The 19,599-nt window shown below is 38.0% G+C and overlaps 1 protein-coding gene across 1 annotated transcript in view; it reads right to left on the bottom strand.

Moving 5' to 3' along the window:
* The window catches only part of STX11 (syntaxin 11), a 48,403-nt gene extending 45,743 nt beyond the window's left edge, over positions 1-2,660 (bottom strand). The window contains exons 1-2 of the mRNA XM_043888480.1: positions 2,560-2,660; positions 2,208-2,392 (exon numbers count right to left, since the gene is read on the bottom strand). Coding sequence (XP_043744415.1) covers positions 2,208-2,274 — 67 coding nt within the window. The 5' untranslated portion in view covers positions 2,275-2,392; positions 2,560-2,660. The remainder of the gene's footprint in view (positions 1-2,207; positions 2,393-2,559) is intronic.
* Positions 2,661-19,599: the final 16,939 nt, after the last annotated feature.

The following is a 19,599-nucleotide window of genomic DNA, read 5'->3' as shown; positions in this document are numbered from 1 at the left end:
TATGTCATATGATATAAATTTTTCCCTAATACACTCGGACTAGAAAAATATTCTCAGATTCACATCCAAATCTTTTTGCATATAGATTATCTATATAAAATGCAATTTATGGAAATACAGAAATAAGATTTTATAAACAGGTAACTTTTTAAGGTTTCATTTATCCAGTATCTAATAAGCTTTTTTTTAAATATATTTATTTATTTTTCCCAAATAAGCCTTTTAAAGGTATATGAGGAAATTGGTAGATCAGTACTTCAAACAAGCCATTGTTATTCAACATACACAGCATATAGGAGAACAGAGTTTCTAACCCTTTCCTATACACTGAATGTTTCTGCCCCTCTAAAATTCATATGTTAAAACTCAATCCCTATGTGATGGTATTGGGAGGTGGAACCTTGGGAGGTGATGAAGTCATGAATATAGAAACCTTAAGAACATGATTAGTACCCTTAGAAAAGAAGCCCCAGGAAACTCTCTCACCCCTTCTGCTGTGAGAGGATATAGCAACAAGATAGCCATCTATGAACCAGGAAGCAAGCTCTCATCAAACACCAAATTCGTAACTACCATGATGTAACACTTCACAGCCTCCAAAACTGTGAGAAATAAATTTCTGTCATTTATAAGACACTCAGTCTGAGTATTTTTGTATACCGTTTAGTCCAAACAGATTAAGACATCTTGGAAACTCAAGATTTAAACTTACGAATATTAGCAAACAACAGATCATTTAAAAAAAATAATAAACCCCATAATACTAATATATCAAAGTCGCTCAGTCATGTCCAACTGTTTGTGACCCCATGGACTATATGTAGCCCCCAGGCTCTTCTGTCCATGGAATTCTCCAGGCAAGAATAATGGAGTGGGTGACCATTCCCTTCTCCAGGGGATCTCCCTGACCCGGGGATTGAACCTGGGTCTCCCACGTTGAGGGCAGGTTCATATCAAAGATGACCAACATTTATCATTTGCATCACAAGGTATGAGGTATGCACAACTCAACCTCATCTGACCGAGGAGGAAAAGAGCCTTCAAATCTTCTGCCCACTGTCTCGGGACCAGCAAGCAAAGGAACCTGGATCCAAATCTTAGCGTCCAACATAAAAGGTTATGTTCTTAACTACAAAAAAGTGTCCAAGAGCAACTCAAAGACCACAGATAAAACAGAAAAGAAAAGTTTTCCAACGCAAATGATTTATTTCATCCTGTTATATCAAACTCAAGGTAAGCTTAGAAAAACTACTAAAAAAAGAAAAGAAACAAGAATGCACATATGCACACTACTATATGTAAAATAGATAACTAATAAGGAGAACTCTTTTCAATACTCTGTAATGGACCATATGGGAAAAGAATCTAAAAAAGTGTGGCCGTGTGTATAACTGATTCACTCTGCCATGAGCCTGAAACTAGCACAACATTGTGTTAATAAATCAACTCTACTCCAATAACAATTTTAAAAATTAAAAAATAAATACAAATATACAAAAAATAAAAAATGCAACAGACATCGCTCTTAGAAAAGCAATTTCTTGTTTAATAAACTTATTTTTCTGTGCATGGTACACAAGAAGGGGTAGAAAGTGAGGGTGCAAATTGTACTATTTTGGTATTAGTTACATGTTATCTTTGCTTATAGTTCCTGAAATGACACCATTGTATTTTCAATTTAACAGAAATTGCAAATAAGTAAAAACTTTCCTCTGATATACTGGCATACTTGTTGTAAGAGGCCTGAAGTTTAGCATGTGTTGGCTACTCTGCATACAAACAGAACATTCTCTGTGAAAGAGAACGGGCTAAAAAAATCTGGACTAGAGATAGCATAATTGATCTGTTTAATACCTCAATTTTTCTGCAACTGTGATTTTGCATAACAACTTGAAAAAGTATTTTAAGATGAGGCTGTTGATCAATGCTCACTTCTGGTAAATCCCTTTTGCACCATAGCCCTGTCCTGAGGAACTGATAAAAGTGAAACAAACAAACAAAAAAACACCAACAGAAGGTAACAAATAAGCCATGCCTTTTACAGGCTGTTTAGCCAATGCTGCTTTCGAATTTGAATAACTAAATTAGTTCTCAAAGGTGTAGTGTTCACAAATAGACTAAACATTTTTACATCTATAGTTTGTTCATTTAGAAGAATTTGTGCCATCCATTTAGAAACTGTAAGCTTCTACAGCAAAAAGCCTTACTTTGTGGTTGAGACGTGGTCTTCGTTTTTTCCTCGTCATCCATTTCATCCCCTTGCGGCAGCTCCATGTCTTTATTTGTCTTATTTTTCCTTTTAACACACACTTCAATTGGATAGATTCCTTCATCAAAGGTGGTCTATAATTTCTATGAGTTCATAGACCACAACCAGCATTCCTTCGTGATGCTAAAGAAAACATAAAAGTATAATATTGGCACCACAAAAAAAAAGTGTGTTTTAAATGATGAGTATTTTAAAGATGAGCTTAGTACAAAAGAGTGACGCAATGAAAATAGACTGAAGTCCGAGCAGAGAAGTCACAGATTCAGTGGACAGTCTTTCCTTGAGGATACCTGCTCTTGGAATGATGAGCTTGTTGAGGAGACCGTGTAGAAGCTGACAGATGTTCCTCTCAAGTCCCCAGCTCCTCACCTTCCTATGTGTCCCAGGGTGAGCAGGAATCCTTCCTAGCAGCTGGCACGGTCTTACATCACTAGTTCTGGGTGTTGAAAGCAGGCCACCCCACCTGATTTCTTAAAACCCTCTTTTCTATAGGCTGATGACAGCAAAGGTCAATTATGAAACAGGAACTTTTGACACAACTCAACATCCCTAGTCACAAAGAAACATTTACAAAACAAATGCCCCCCTGCAAATTGAAATTCCTAATTGATTACAATGTAGATATGAGCGCTGGACATAATCTATTCACTCCTTATTTCTTTTACGGTCCTAGTACATCATCTTTCCAGCTTAAGGAAGGAGTACACTGCTCTTCAAGGAAAAAGAATAAATGGGGACTTCCCTGGTGGTCCAGTGGCTAAGAACTCTCCCGCCAACGCAGGAGACACGGGTTCGATCCCTGACCCAGGAAGATTCCACGTGATGTGGGGCAACTGAGCCCTCATGCCACAACTGCTGAAGCCCACGCGCCTAGAGTCCATGCTATGTCAATGGGCTTCTCTAACAAGAGAAGTCACCACAGTGAAAAGCCTGTCGAGGAAGAATAACCACTGCTCATTGCAGCTGGAGAAAACCCGCACGCAACAAAGAAGACTCAGGGCAGACAAAAGTATAAATAAATAAATTGTTTTTTAAAAAAAAAAAAAAAAGAATAAATGGCACCTAATATTGAAAAATTACTTGAACATAATATAAATACAATGTAGCTTATATAAATATGACATAAATTCTGTATGACTACAAGTTCTTTAAAAAACTATAAAATTTAACCAAATCCACACACTACAAGTATAAAGTTAATAATATTAAAATAAACAGCATTGATTTAATGTTTTTTTTGATGAAGCAAAACCAAATGTCTATTCCAAATGTGCATTGGGGTAATTTGTATTTCATTTATCTATATGAGTCTCTTTATTTTGAAGATAACACTCATTTGAATGATTCTCCTTATTATTGCTATGATTTTCCCTTTTAAACTACACATTCATCTTGAATCATCAAGCCACAATTTTTTTCAGTTTTATTGAGATATAATTGATAAATAGAAATGTAAGAAACTTAAAGTATACGTGGTGGTGATTTGATACATGTTTGCATTGTGAAAAGATTCCCACCACCTAATTAATTAACATATCCATCACCTCACATACTGATCTTTCTTTTTTTGGGGTGAGAACATTAAAGTTCTATTCTCTTAGCAAATTTCAATTATATAATACAGTTGACCCTTGAACAATATGGTAGTTAGGGGCATCAGCCTCCCACACAGTAGAAAATCAAAGTATAATTTTAATAGGCTACTGTATCCACAGTTTCACAGCCAGTCAACTAACCACAGATTGTGTAATATGCATTTAATTTAATATATATATATATGTGTATGTGGACCCATGCAGTTCAAACCTGTGTTGTACAAGGATCAACTGTACAGTGCTATCAACTATAGTCACCACGTTTTACACCGTGTTTACACAGGTTTTAGTGTAAACTTATTTATCTCATAGCTGAAAGTTTGTAGCCTTTTACCAACCTTTGCTTATTTCCCCCAACCTGCAGGTTCTGACAACCACTTTTCTAATCTCTGTTTCTATGAGATTCCACATATAAGTGACACAGTGTAGTAATAGCCTTTCCGTGTCCGGCTTGCTTCACTTAATATAATGCCCTCAAGGTCCATCCATGTTGTTGCAAATGGCAGGATTTCCTTCTTTCTCATGGCTAAATCATATTACAAATTTAATTTATGTATTATTTATATTTATTATGTTTACTCAGTCATGTCTTACTCTTGAAACCCATTGGATTTTAGCCCTCCAGGCTCCTCTGTCCATGGGATTTTTCAGGCAAGAATACTGGAGAGGGTTGCCATTTCAGAGAAACATGCACTTATGTATAACATATCTCCCTTATCCATTTATCTGTTGATGGGCACTTAGATTGTTTCCATAATCTGGATATTGTGAATAGTACTGCAATAAACATGGGGGTGCAGATATATCTTCAGTATCTTTTTTTAAATATCTTCAGTATCTTGCTTTTTCATTTCTTTTGGATTTATATCCAGAATTGGGATTGTTGGATCATATAATTGTTCTCTTTAATTTGGAGGGAAACTTCCATACTCTCTTCCATAGTGGCTGCACCAATTTATATTCCCACCAACAGGGTACGAGGGTTCTCTTTTCTCCACATTCTCACCAACAGTTTTTATCTCTTGTCCCTCTGATGCTAGCCATTCTAGCAGATATGAGCAGATAACTCATTACTCATTAATCCTTGATGATTAGTCACGTTGAGCACTTTTTCTTGTACTGATGGCCATTTGCATGTCCTTTTTTGAAGAAATGTCTACACAGTTCCTCTGTCCATTTTAAAATCCAATTGCATGGTTTTTTGCTTTTGACTTGTATGAGACCTTCACATATTTTGGACATTAACTCCTTATCAAGATATATGATTTGCAAACATATTCTCTCATTCAGTAAACTAACTTTGCATCTTGTTGATGGTTTCCTTTGCTATGCAGAAGTTTTTTATTGATGTAGTCCCATTTCTTTATTTTTGCCTTTGTTGCGTTTGCTATGGCATCCAATCCAAAAAAATCACTGCCAATGTCAAGGAGTTTACCCCTGTGTTTTCTTCTAGGAGTTTTATAGTTTCAGGTCTTTTTTTTTTTTTTTTATAGTTTCAGGTCTTATGCTCAAGTATTTAATCCATTTTGAGTTGGTTATGGGGTAGGGTGTAGGAGAGAAATCCAGTTTCTTTCTTTTGCATTTGGCTGTCCTGTTTTCCCAACACCATTTGTTGAAAATATTGTCCTTTTCCCATTATATTCTTGGTGCCTTTGTGGAAAATTAATTGACTATATATGCATGAGTTTATTTCTGGGCTCTTTATTCTAACCCATTGATCTATATGCCTGTATTTACATCAGCTACCATTCTTTGCCTATGAAAATGATATTGGAACTTTGATAGAGATTGCATTAAATACTTATCAAAATGCTTTGGGTAGTATGGATATTTTAACAACATTAATCCTACTGGTTCATGAGCACAGATTACCTTTGCGTTTATTTTTATCTTCTTCAATTTCTTTCACTTCTATCTTATAGTTTTCAGTGTATAGATCTTTCACCTATTTGGTTAAATTTATTTATAGTTATGCTATTCTTTTTGATGCAATTGTAAATAGGATTGTTTTCTTAACTTCTCTTTCTGGTAGTCCATTGTTAGTGTGTAGAAACACAACTGATTTCTGTGTATTAAATTTGGATCCTCCACCTTTACTGAATTCATTTGTTAGCTCTAACAGTATTTTTGGTGGTGCATTTATAGTTTTCTATTTACAAAATACCACCCACAAATAGAGAAAATTTTACTTCTTTCTTTCCAAGTTGGATACCTTTTACTTCTTTTCCTTGCCTAATTTCTCTGGCTAGGACTTGCAGTAGTATATCAAAAGTGACACGGGTATCTTCATCTTGTTCCTGATTTTAGAAGAAGAGTTTTCAACTTTTCACCACTGAGCATGATGTCCACTGTGGGCTTGTTTTTTGTGGCTTTTACTGTACTGAGGTATATTTTCTCTATACTCAGTTTGCTGAAAGATTTTATCATGAATGGATGGTAAAGTGAAAAGTGAAAGTCATTCAGTCATGCCCAACTCTTTGTGACCCCTTGAACTATACAGTCCATGGAATTCTCCAAGCCAGAATACTGGAGTGGGTATCCATTCCCTTCTCCAGTGGATCTGTTGAATTTTGTCAAATGCTTTTTCTGCATCTATTGAGATAATTATATGATTTTTATCCTCCATTATGTTATTGTGATGTATTGCATTGACTGATTTGCAGATGTTGAACCATCCTTGCATCGCTGGAATAAATCCCACTTAACTGTGTATGATCCTTTTACTGTACTATTGAATTTGGTTTGCTAGCATTTTGTTGAGGATTTCTGCATTTATGCTTATCAGAAAAATTGGCCTGTAATTTCCTTTTCTTGTGGTGTCCTTGCCTGGATTTCATATTAGGGTAATGCTGGCCTCATAAGATGAGTTCAGAAGTGTTCCCTCCTCTTCCACTTTTTGGAAGGGTTAGACAAGGATTGGCATTAATTCTTCTTTAGTAAATGTTTGGTAGAACTCATCAGTTAAGCCATCTGATCCTGGACTATTGTTTGTTGGGAGGTTTTTAAATTACTAATTCAGTCTTTTTTTTTTCCTAATTCAGTCTTTTTATCAGTAATGGAACTGTTCAGATTTTCCCGAATGGGAAGGAAATCTAAAAGAGCGGATATGTGTGTACATATAACTGACTCACTTTGTTATACAGCAGAAGCTAACACATTTTAAAGCAACTATATTCCAATAAAAAAATTAGTAAAAGTGTTATATTGTGAATGGAGGGTGAGTAGTGAGTAAGAGTAGATTTTTCTGAAAATATGAGCTGAAAAACCCTACCCTGCATTCTCCAAAGCTTGTTGAAGAAGATTAAATAGACAGATTTTTAGCAAGCCTTCTCTTTTAAGTTGATTTAGGAGCTGATTATATATGTGTCAGGTGCATTTGATAACTTCTGGTCCTACAGCCAATTTATTATCTCTTGACCTGGAGTGACTTTTAATTTTAATTTTTATTTATTTTTAACTTTTTTAAAATGTGACTTCCCTGGCAGTCCAGTAGTTAAGACTTTGCCTTCCAATGCAGGGGGTGCGGGTTAAATCCCTGGTCAGGGAACTAAGATCCCCATGCCTTATGGCCAAAAACCCCATAAAACAGAAGCAATATTGTAACAAATTTAATAAAGAATTTGAAATAGTCTACACCAAAAAAAAAAATCTTTAAAAAAAAATGTGGGGGGCAGCACACATGCATGCAGTATGTGGGATCCTAGTTCCCCAGCCAGGGATGGAACCCACACCCCTGCATTAGGAGTGTGGAGTCTTAACCACGGGACTGCCAGAGAAGTCCCGTACTTGTAAAGGTCACTGCTGCTGCTAAGTCACTTCAGTCGTGTCTGACTCTGTGCGACCCCAAAGACCACAGCCCACCAGGCTCCCCCGTCCCTGGGATTCTCCAGGCAAGAACACTGGAGTGGGTTGCCATTTCCTTCTCCAATGCATGAAAGTGAAAAGTGAAAGTGAAGTCGCTCAGTCGTGTCCGACTCTTAGTGACCCCATGGACTGCAGCCCACCAGGCTCCTCCGTCCATGGGATTTTCCAGGCAAGAGTACTGGAGTGGGGTGCCATTGCCTTCTCCATTAAAGGTCACTACTACACTTGAATTTTTTTTTTTTCTAAGTCACTGTGGAACTGATACGTTTACCAAGAAGTTAAAAAAATTTTTTTAAGCTCTTTTGTAAGGCTATATTAACACAGCCCTCTAGCAAGGCAGGGTAATCATAGAAATGAAGCTGGAAGACTGATTTTTAAGATGATAGTTCACAGAAAGTATCGGTTACAGAGTCAGCAGGCAGGACAATGGCCTTTTAAAACATTAGAAAGTGTTTTAATTGAAGTAGGGAGTTCCAGTAAGCAAATGATCCACCTTCAATTTGAGGTTGTACTTTTCCTAGCTGGATGCTATTCAAAGTTCCTGAGCCTTGGTTTCATCATCTGCGTTATGGGATAATATCTCTATTCAGAATTAAATAAGACAGGGCACATAAAAGTGCTTGAAAATAGAGACAGGAAGGAGGGAGTGAAGGAAGGATGATGGAAAGAAGGGGAAAAGGAAGAAAGAGAGAATACCAACTGTATTCCAAAGAAAGAGCCAGAGATTTACACTGGACTTTTTAAATTTAAATCTAAGGTAAGAGTGTACCTGAGAAGCGTTTTGTTGTAACCCTGACTTCCATCCACCACTTCTTGAACTAAGTGCACTGGGTGCTGTGATTTTGTTGAGCTGCTTGCTTTCTTGTATTATTACTCGAATGACATATTAACCCATCATACATTTCACCTTTGGAACAGTTGAATTGCATTTCAGTGCCTGACCATGAGTTATTGTGGCTCAGAATACTTAAGAAAGTTGACTACATGCATAAAATTTATGAGTAGCAGAGTGAAGACATGGCAGAATCCTATAAATCACTTTTATTGAGAGTTGAGTCACTCTTTACTATGAAAATAATTTATAGGGCAATGTTCCATTGGAGGGAAAATGAAAATTAATGGTATTTGTCAAGATCATGATGAATAAAGTTGCAACACCAGTGGAAAAGAACCAGTTTCACAGAAAATGTAAACTTTCTACTATATTATTTATCATTATAAATATTTCAGGCTCTTTGGTAAAATGTTAGGAAGTTTGGCTGAATGGGATATTATTCACAGTGCTAGCTAGTCTCTGTGTATTCTCCCAGGTTCATTTTCAGCCCTTCTGTCTGCTGCTCTGAGTCCCACGAGTTCCTAAGGCAGAATGACAATCAGCAGAATATTTCCTCTTCACTCCCTTCCAGGCTCGACACCGAAGTTCTGACAGTAGCTGTGTCCCTGATCACAGCAGCTGCTATGGAGCTCTGGTCTGCTTATAAATCTGGGGAAGGAAAGCCTTCTGCCGGCACTTGTTCTGGAACATTCCAGAACATAAATTATCATATGAAACATATGGTTTTATATGGAACATTCATACCATATGAAACCTGCCTCAGGTCTTTTTCTTGGTTCCTTTCACCTGTCCTCACCTGTGTAAACTTAGTTAGTGCTAAGTCGCTTCAGTTGTATCTGACTTTTTTTGCGACTCTATGGGCTGTAGCCCGCCAGACTTCTCTGTCCATAGGATTCTCCAGGTAAGAATACTGGAGTGGATTGCCATTTCCTCCTCCGGGGAATCTTCCCAACCCAGGGAGCAAACCCACTCTATATCTCCTGCACTGGCAGATGGGTTCTTTACCACCAGCGCCACCTGGGAAGCCGATTCTTATCCAAATCCTGCCTGGAGGGACTTGTTTTTTGCTGGGGCCTAACTGGATGTATTCTCCATAAACACAGTGTTTGAAACCCTTCTGGGGCATGTTCTGGGGTGCCCTTTCTTGGTTCCCCCCATTTTCTGCCCATCTTCCTTTCCTGCCTGCTGTTCTGGACTTCAATCTCCAGTATCAGCCTTGCAGAGTCTGCTGAACAAGTAATCCAGTTGTGTAAGATCAACTGCCTGTATGTATGTATATGTGTACACACACATTCATATATGCATTCACAAAATTAAAATTAAAATATCAATAATTCATTTTGTACCTTTTCTTTCAGCACTTTAAAGTCTATATTTAATGTACCTTTTTTCTTAGTTTCTTTTCAGGTTTTTCTCCATATTGTTGAGATTCAGGAGGTTGATTATGATGTGCCTTTGTTTTTGTTTTTGTATATTTTTGAAACAGGGATAAGCAAGTTCTTAGACATGAACTAAAAGTATGATCACTAAGGAGGACATTAATAAATTTCCATAATTAAAAACTTTTGTGCTATGAACAATCTTGCAAAGAAGATGAAAAGACAAACTACAGAATTGGGGAGGATTTGCAAGCTGTATATAATATCTGACAAAGGCCTTATATCTTGAATATCTAAAAAACCTCCAAAACTCAATAGTAAACAATTTAGTTACAGTGTAAACAAAAGGCATGAAGAAATTTTCACCACAAAGAAATAAGGATGACATATAAGCAAGTGAAAAGATTTTCAGCATGATTAGCCATTAAGGAAATAAAAATTAAAACTGCATTGAGATATCGCTACACGTCTATTAGACCTACTAAAATTAAAATTTCTGTTAACACAAAAGACCACATATGATTACATCTATATGAAACATCTAGAATAGGCAAGTCTATAGAAACACAAAGTAGATTGGTGGTTGCCAGGGGCTGGGAGGAGGAGTGGGGAGTGAGGAATAACTGCTAATGTGTGCAAGCTTTCTTTAGGGTATGATCAAAATGTTCTGCTGTTACGTAGTGGTGATGGTGCATATGCTAAAACCCACTGAATCATATGTTTTAAAAGGGTGAGTTTCATGGTATTTGAATTGTATCACAATTAAGAAAATGGAAAAAAATAGTGATAATACTAAATGTTGGCAAGGATATAGAGAAATTGCGTTACTCATACATTGCTGGTGGGAATGTAAAATGGTATAGGTACTCTGGAAAATAATTTGGCAATTTTTTGCAAAACAAAATATGCATTTACCATATAATTGAGCAGCCACATTCTTTAATCTCGGAGAAATGAAAACTTATATTCACACCAAGAAATCTCTACATGGATGTTCACAGCAGCTTTATTCATGATAACGAAGTACTACAAACAGCCCAAATGTTCCTTTATGGGTGAATGGTTTAAAGAATGTACATCCATACCACGTAATACTCCTCAGTAATGAAAAGAAGTGAACTGTTGATACAATTATCTACCTGGTTAGACCTCAAGAGCATTATGCTCAGTGAAAAATGGCCCTCCCAAAAGATTACCCACAGTGAGATTCCATTTATAAAGCATTCTCAAAATGGTAACATGATAGTGATGGAGACAGAACAGCGCTTGCCAGGGAACAGGGATGAGAATCAAGAAGTGGAGGAGGTGAGAGGTGGGTACAAATACAAAGAGGTAAATAATGGAATCACTCTATATCTGTTACACTGGTGGTAACATGAATCTATACATGGAATAAAATTGCACAGAATTACACACACAGAGGCTTCCCTGGTGGCTCAGTGATTAAAAAAAAAAAATCCACCTGCTAATGCAGGAGACATGGGTTCAATTCCTGGGTTGGGAAGATCCCCTGGAGAATGGAATGACTACCCACTCCAGCATGCAGTCCATGGGGTCACTAAGAGTCGGAGACAACTGAGCGACTTTCACTTTCACTTTGTCTGTGCAGGATAACTAGGAGAGAGGGGCTGCTTTGCTGAGTGTGGGGGCATGTTCTTTGAGACAGTCTGCTCTGTTCATAGAAATGTATTGAGAATTACCTGAGATCATGCACATAAAGGGTTTAATACACTGCCTGGCACATAGTAAGCACTCCATGATTGCTATCTCCTCAAAAGCCTTGTCTTTTGAGCCTTGTAGAGCCAGATGTTAAGGACTTGGGGTACTTCTAACTTGCTGCAAGGCTAAGGAGTTGCAACAAGAAACCATCAGGTTTATGTATGTGTTTGAAAGAGCACTATTAGCATGAATTAAATGAATGCGCAAACTTTTATGGAAAAGAGAAATACTGAGAATGTTGAAGACAATGTCACCGGACTAGGTCTTGAAGGGGAAGTCTTTCTAATGAGAAGGCATAGCAAGAGCCAAAATGTGGGACTTGTGAGAGGGCTGGGGGTATCTTCACAGAATAACTTCACATAGTCTTTCATTCCCGCTAACCCACTGTAGCCCAGGACCTTCTCAAACCAGACTGGCTGCCATATCATTCCAAGTTGTGTCTTTGCCTATTGATTTTCATTTCTCCATTTCTTTCAAGATACAGTGAGTAAGCTTCTACAATTGATTATATTCATTTTTTCATTCCTCTGCTTAAAACTTTTTGTGGCTCTTCATAGCTCACAGATAGGGTCAGTTATGAATGACAGAAAGCCCAACAACAATGGCTAAAACCAGACCGAAGTTCATTTCTCTCAGATGAAGTTGCAGAGATAAGTATTCCAGGTCTCATCTGTAGAGCCAGATGTTAAGGACTTGGGGTGCTTCTAAGTTGTTGCTCTACCATGAGTGGCTACCATGTTTGAGCTTACCTCATGGCCCAAGAGCATGGCTGTTCCATTTCTAGTCATTTTGTCCCTATTTCTTAGTCTATCCAGGTTGCTATAACAAAAGTACCATAGACTGGGTGGCTTATAAACAACAGAAATTTATTTCTCATGGTTCTGGAGGCCAGGAAGTACATAATTAAGGTGCTGGTAAATTTGGTGTCTGGTGAAAGCCTGATTTCTGACTCACAGATGTTTGCCTTTTTTCTGTGTCTTTACATTGGAAAAGGGTCGAGAGATCTCTTTTATAAGGGCATTAATCCATACACTGAAGCTGCACCCTCATGATCTAATCACCTCACTAGGCCCCACGTCCAAATACCGTCACACTGGAATTACGATTTGACATGTGTATTTGAGGGTAGGGGGCAGGGACAAAGGTTTAGTTTATATTCTAACCATCAGGAAGGAGAAAAGTTGACTATAATACCTATTCTTTAATACCACTCCACAGAAGTTACACAGGCTATTTCCACTTACACCCATTTACCAGACCTTAGACACATGGCCCATGTAACTGCAAGGGAGGCAGGGATTAATCTCTATTCCAAATGAACATATGTTTGGCTAAAATGGGGTGATTTGTAAGTAAAGGAAGAAGAGGAAAATCGACCTTGGAGACAACACGCTGTCCTCGTCTCAGGTGCCTAACATTTCAAGGCTCTCCAAAATTTGACCTTGTTTCCCACCTAGAGTATAATCACACCACCTCACCAATCTATCTGCCTCCACTTTCAGATTCTTCTAGGTTACTGTCATTGGCCATCAATTCAAAGTACCGGCTTACATGTGTAAAATATTAATAGTTACCTAGTGGAAAGTTGCTATATAACCCAGGGAACTCAGCCCAGTGCTCTGTGATGATCTAGGGGGTGGGATGGAGGTGGGGATGGGAGGGAGATTCAAGAGGAAAGAGCTATGTATATACTTATGTCTGATTCGTGTTGTTGTATGGCAGAAACCAACACAACGTTTTAAAGCAATTATCCTCCAATTAAAAATAAATAATTAAAATTTTAAAGTACAGTAAGCTATTCTCTTGTCCCATAATCTTCAATAGGTCCCTATTACTTACATAGAAGTTTAAACACTTTTACTGAATGCACTATTAAAATCCTCCATAATACCATCTCAATACTTGGTCACCCTCTTCTTTCCTACCCTTCTTTATTCCTCTCAACTGGCCATTCTCTGAATACACCATGATTTTTCTCATGACAGACCTTCTACCAGGATGATCTTCTAAAAGCCCATCACCACCTTTTGTGCTGCACAGATGTCCAAGCCTCTCCCGGATGATATTTCTTTTGTAAAGTCATTTTCCATCACTTCCATTAAAAATAGCCTACCTGTTCTCTGAATAGTTGCTGTTTTTATACTGCATTCCTTTATAATAAATTGGAAAATATTCATATTTGTAACAACAATTATATTGTAAATTACATAGTACTACATCTTACCTTTGTAGGGCTGGGAGCACCTAATCTCTGAATTTTTACCTAAGAGCTACATAATACATGTTTATTAAATGAAATTGGTATATAAGTGCTAAATTTATACAAGGTAAGAGAAAAATCTCAAGCCAGCTCACTTTTTATGAGGCGCTCGTTTAAATTGGATTAAAGGCTTTATCAACAATCTAGTGTTACTTACTGCATAATTCTCTCTAAGTCTATATGTGCTCATTTGGAATTGTTTTGAGTGATTTGTGTTTGTAATACAAAGCTTAATATGGATTTGCATCAGGAAGAACAATTGGTAAGAGCTATTTTCAGCTTTAACAAGGAAGTGACAGTTTTTCAGTTTTTAGCATAAGTGTTATAACTTATCTCTGTCAAACACTTGCTAGGTCATTTAGTATGTCACTTATGTTACTTCACTTTCTATTTTAACCTCACAGGCCTATTCAGAAATGTGAAGAAAAGAAAATTATAGTTTTGACTGCTACTAAATTTTTTGTGACAGAGTAGAAATGAAAATAGTTGCAGTATTAAATTGTGTGTTACAATAGGACTACAATTTCTACTTCATATGAATGATTTGTCCATGTTGGCCAATTTCATTAGCTTGTTGTTAGAATGAGACAGGAAAAATATGGCTATATTTGTTGAAATAAACAAACTCTAAGTTTAAGGTGAATAAATTATTTGAAAGTAGATCCCATATTGGCCTTATAAGGACACCTCTTCCTAAGAAACAGGATTTCATATTAACCCTTTTGTAATTTCATGTTATTGGCCTCTCTGTCTATTCTACATGTGACCTCTTTTTTGGTCCATAGTTCTTGTTTCTGATCTGATTTAAACTATATCATGCACTTTGTATTAATCCTGGTGGTATGGGAAGAATTGGGACACCCATCAGAACTCAGGACCACACACCACTCAAGCAGAATCCTAAGCCAGAGGAAGACAGAAAAGTATACGGTAGGATGAAAATAAACCATAAGACTAATACTTCTAGTTCTAACTCTATGTCGAAGGTTGAGTCATTTTTGATATAAGGAAAATCAGTTACCTTTCTAGGGCAGTGAAAAACAAAAGAAAAGACAAGTCATTTAGTCAGTGACTCATGAAATCATCTGGGTACAGAGCAAGCGTCACAAAAACAACAAACCAGTGTGTATGCTCAGTCGCTAAGCTGTGTCCGACTCTGCGAGCCCATGGACTGTAGCCTGCCAGGCTTCCCTGTCCATGGGATTTTTCCAGGCAAGAATACTGGAGTGGCACTACAATATTGTAAAGTAATTAGCCTCCAAAAAAAAAAAAAAAATACTGGAGTGAGTTGCCATTTCCTCCTCCAAGGGGTCTTCCTGACCCAAGGATCAAACCCAGGTATCCTGTGTCTCCTGAATGGGCGGGCAGATTCTTTACCACTGTGCCACCTGAGAAAAAACCAGTATCTTTTTGGAAAGGTTAACTTTGAGCCCTAGATTTTCTAGGTTATTGGTTCCTTCTACCCACATTGAATAAATAGTTGCCATTTTGGAATTTAATAAAAAGATCGTTAACAAAGACTTTATCATTAAATGAAAGAATTTGGGAGGGTGTGTCTGGGAGTTAGAATGTTCCTTAAACTGACAGTAATTAAAATGTGTATTTAGGGTGCCTGCTTGGTGACCTAAGGGCAGCAAGGTAAAGGCACTGAATTGAGGAAGGACCAATGGAATAATGAGTTGAGTAAAGAGAGTAAAGCTTTGCACACCCTGCTGAGAGTTCTAGACAGGCTAGAGCTGGAAGCAAGCTTCCTTAGGCTTCATCAGACAGATGCTGAGGAGGGCCTGGGGAGTTTCTGACAGTGCCCAGAGGGCTCACACATGTAGTCATGTACTCACAGATGTCCGTGTCTGCCTCCTACTGCTATAGTCCCGCAGAGTCACCGTGCTTTCTGCTGACAAGTCTTCCTAGCACAGTGCTCTCCCATCACAGTCTCAGTGAACTTGATGACAAAGCTCTTGATGTTCTGCTGTGAAGTGAGAAGTCGTTGCCCCACTCCCTGCCCCCATTCGTGTCCAAGACTTTGTCAGATGAGTTCCTAAGCTGTGCTCCTCGTTTCCACTACAGTAGAGATCTTAATAAAATATTCTTTTTGTTTTTCCTTATTGCCCTCAGTCTTCTCAGGCCTCAGGCTCGGTCAGGCTCATCACGCCTGATCCATGTTTCAATGTGTCTCAGCTCCAAGACAGAGAGGAAGGGACTCCTGATGGATCACCTCCCCCACTTCCACACATTTAATCCAGTCAGACATTCACAGCCTAATAGAGGGCAGGCACATGAACGAAGAGCACTCAGCATTTGCCAGGGAGTGAAGGAATGAATCAATCTTAACAATCACAATTTGAATCTTCTCCCACATTGCTTCTTACTCCACATCCAAACAGGCTCTTGGGAGGCTTAGTCAAGATTTTTCTGCAGACATTCTATTGTGGCTTGTCCAAATTCCACTTAGATTCAAGCCACCTATCGTTTAATTTCCTTTACTTCCAAATAAATCTGTGAACTAAATATTGATATCCATATTTTATAGATAAAGGAAACTAATGCACAGAAGTTTCAGGATCTGCCCCACCCAGATCACTTTTATCACATTCTTGTATCCATCCCCAACTGCTCTAGACACTGGCTGCTATCAGCTTTTGAAGAAGTACCTTCTTCTCCAAGGAATTGCCCCTGATTGAATAGGAGCCACCTTATCCTTGGTGCAGATCACAGTTAGTGACGAACACTGGGAAATTAAATACTGAGTCCCTTGTCTCAGTAGCACCAACTCTGAGATGCAATTAATGCTCCAGAACACCCACTGAATCAGTGTCTTTCAGAAGCTCAGTGGTGGCTCTCCTCTAAGTTAGAATTGATAAAATGATTCTATTACAGAACTAGGGTCCCTAATAGCCATGGAGATGATGGGATCCCAGAAGAGCAGAAGTCATATGGTAGCACTTAACTACCAGAATCAATATGGGTATAATGTTTTTAATGGGCAACACATTTGGAATGCAGTGAATAGGGGGCTGATCTTTAGGAATCTATGGAGATATTTAATAGAATAAGATTTCTAAGGAATAAGATAGATGTGCATCCACCAAGGATATAGCTTAATATATCTAATAAAAAAAGATCAAGAACAGATGAGTAGAAGACTGTGAATCAGCTGCCTCAGAGGAAAGTCATGATCCCTTGCCTGTTTTTCAAACCTGAGCCAGTTTTCAAACTTACCACAGAACATCTCCATTGACTGAAAAAAAAGACTTGGTCCACATAGAGAAGGACCCTGCAGTACCATGGCAGGGTGTAAAGAAAGAAAGTGAAGTCACTCAGTCATGTCTGACTTTTTGCAACCCCGTGGACTGTAGCCTGCCAGGCTCCTCTGTCCATGGGATTCTCCAGGCAAGAATACTGGAGTGGGTTGCCATTTCCTTCTCCAGGGGATCTTCCCAACCCAGGGATCAAACCCGGCTCTCCCATATTGCAGGCAGACGCTTTATCCTCTGAGCCACCAGGAAAGCCGTGGTACTTGAATATTCCTCTGGTTCTTCCCCAAAGGGTCTTATGGCTGTGTACTCGAGTAGCCATGAACTGGAGATAGGGGAATATATGGCTCCTTTAAGGACTACTAGATACAGAGTCTGAGTTGATGTTAATATCCAGAGACCCAAAGCACCTTCTGACACCCTTGTTAGAGTAGGAGCATGTGAGGGTCACCGTATTAATGGAGATCTAGCCAGGTATACATGACCACTCATCCACAGATCCAAACAGATCATTTCCTCGGTTTTTTAAAGTATAATTGGAACAGACATTAGAATTTTACAGGATCTTCATACTAGTTCCTTGACTTGTAGACTAAAAGTTATTGTAGTAGGAAGGGCAAGTAGAAGTCCCCAAAACTACACCCTCACCTCTCAGCAAAGATTGTAAATCAAAAAGAGAATTACATCCCAGGAGAGGAAAAGCAGAGTTGAGTGTCATCCTCGAGAATTTAAAGGATGCAGGGACAATGAGTCTCATTTTATCCTCCATTTAATTTACTCCTCTGGCCAAACTAAACTGGGTGAATCACCTTTTTTCTCTGCATGTGCAGAGAAAAAATATATCTTGATTCCTAATAATAAATAAAATAAAGGCTTTCATGCATGAGTAAATTTTTAAATTCTCCTATTCCACCCCCTCAATAAAATTTTTGCATTCCTTCTCCGGTCTTCAACAAAGGGGTGCCTCTTTTTTCCTCAATTAACACCCCCATTTAGATCTTATCATCTTCAACTTATTCCATCAAATTTTTCTCTTCTCTTTTAACTGGAGGCTTTTGCCTTGACTTGTTCTCAACCCTCAGTATATAAAGATGCTTCAGTTAGCCGCTAGTTAAAAATGAATTTATCATTCTGCTAGCAATGGGGATTTGGGTTTTTTCCATTTGGGAATCTGCTATAAACTTTCTTGTTTACATGTTGTTGTGTCTGCAGGAACAGAATAATCTCTAAGTCAGTGGTTCTCAACTTTAGTTTTCATCAGAATCACCTAGAGGACTTGTTAAAACAGATTTCTGGGCCCCATTTCCCAAGTTTTTGATTGAGTAGATCTGATGTAGGGACGAAGAATCCGCATTGCTCACATGTTGCCAGGTGATACTAATACTGCTAATCCAGGGAATCTACTTTGAAAAAACATTCAGGAGAGGCACTGCTTGGACATAGGATATGGATATCATCAATTTAGATAATACCAAACTGTTTTCCAAAGTGCCTGTATAATTTATAGTACATTTCCACCCAAAGTTAGATTTCCTCACCAATATGTGATGTTATAAAACTTTTGAAAGCTTGCTAATAATAGTGGGCATATCTTCTTTACTAACCATGTTAAAAACACTTTTTAATGTTTATTAGCCATTTGGATTTCCTCTATTGTATACTGCATAATCAAGTCACTTATTTTTCTATTGGATTTTCTGCCTTTTTTAAGACTCAAACTGTAAAAATTCCTTATATATTTAAAAACAAAATATTTATTGTTGTTATTGATTGGTTACATAGGCTGCAAATACCTTCTTCCAATCTGTGGTTTGTATTTTTTGCTTTTAAAGTGAATTTTTGATAAACAGAGTGCGTTCCTTTAATGTAATTGATATACAAATCTTTGCTTTAAAAAAATACATGATTGCTACTTTAATTCAATTGCTATATTGAATCCTGCCTGATGAAAATAGCAAAATGGTCCTGTCAAAATTACATTGAAATGTTAGTACAGGTTTGATGTTTTGCTTTTGATACAACTCTAGAAAAACATTTGGCATCAAATGCACTTTTAGAAAGTTTTAGGCTTAATAGAGTCTACAATTTCTCAGCGCAGCCTAGAAGTTGAGAAAAAGAATGCTAAGAATTTTTGAATCTTCCAAGTACAGGCAGTCCTCAATATACAGAATTTCTTCCTAATACGAATCACCACCCCGATCAAGCACAGAAACCCCTCTTGTGCTTCTTACGGTGACCAGACTACCCAGGCACTATAAACCCATGCTTACAGCCTCATGGAGGAAAAGAAATGATGAGAAGAAAGTTCAAAGAGTTCTGTCACTGCCACCCAGAGGCTTATGCTATAGTTCATGCTTTTCTCTTTCCTCCAGGTCTGTATTCCCATCTCTGGCTTCCCCCATCTCCCCTCCGCAAATCCCTGCC

This window comes from Cervus elaphus, chromosome 26 (assembly GCF_910594005.1).
Source record: "Cervus elaphus chromosome 26, mCerEla1.1, whole genome shotgun sequence".
In the NCBI taxonomy this organism is placed as follows: domain Eukaryota; kingdom Metazoa; phylum Chordata; class Mammalia; order Artiodactyla; family Cervidae; genus Cervus; species Cervus elaphus.
This window is presented reverse-complemented; position numbering and strand designations above follow the sequence as displayed.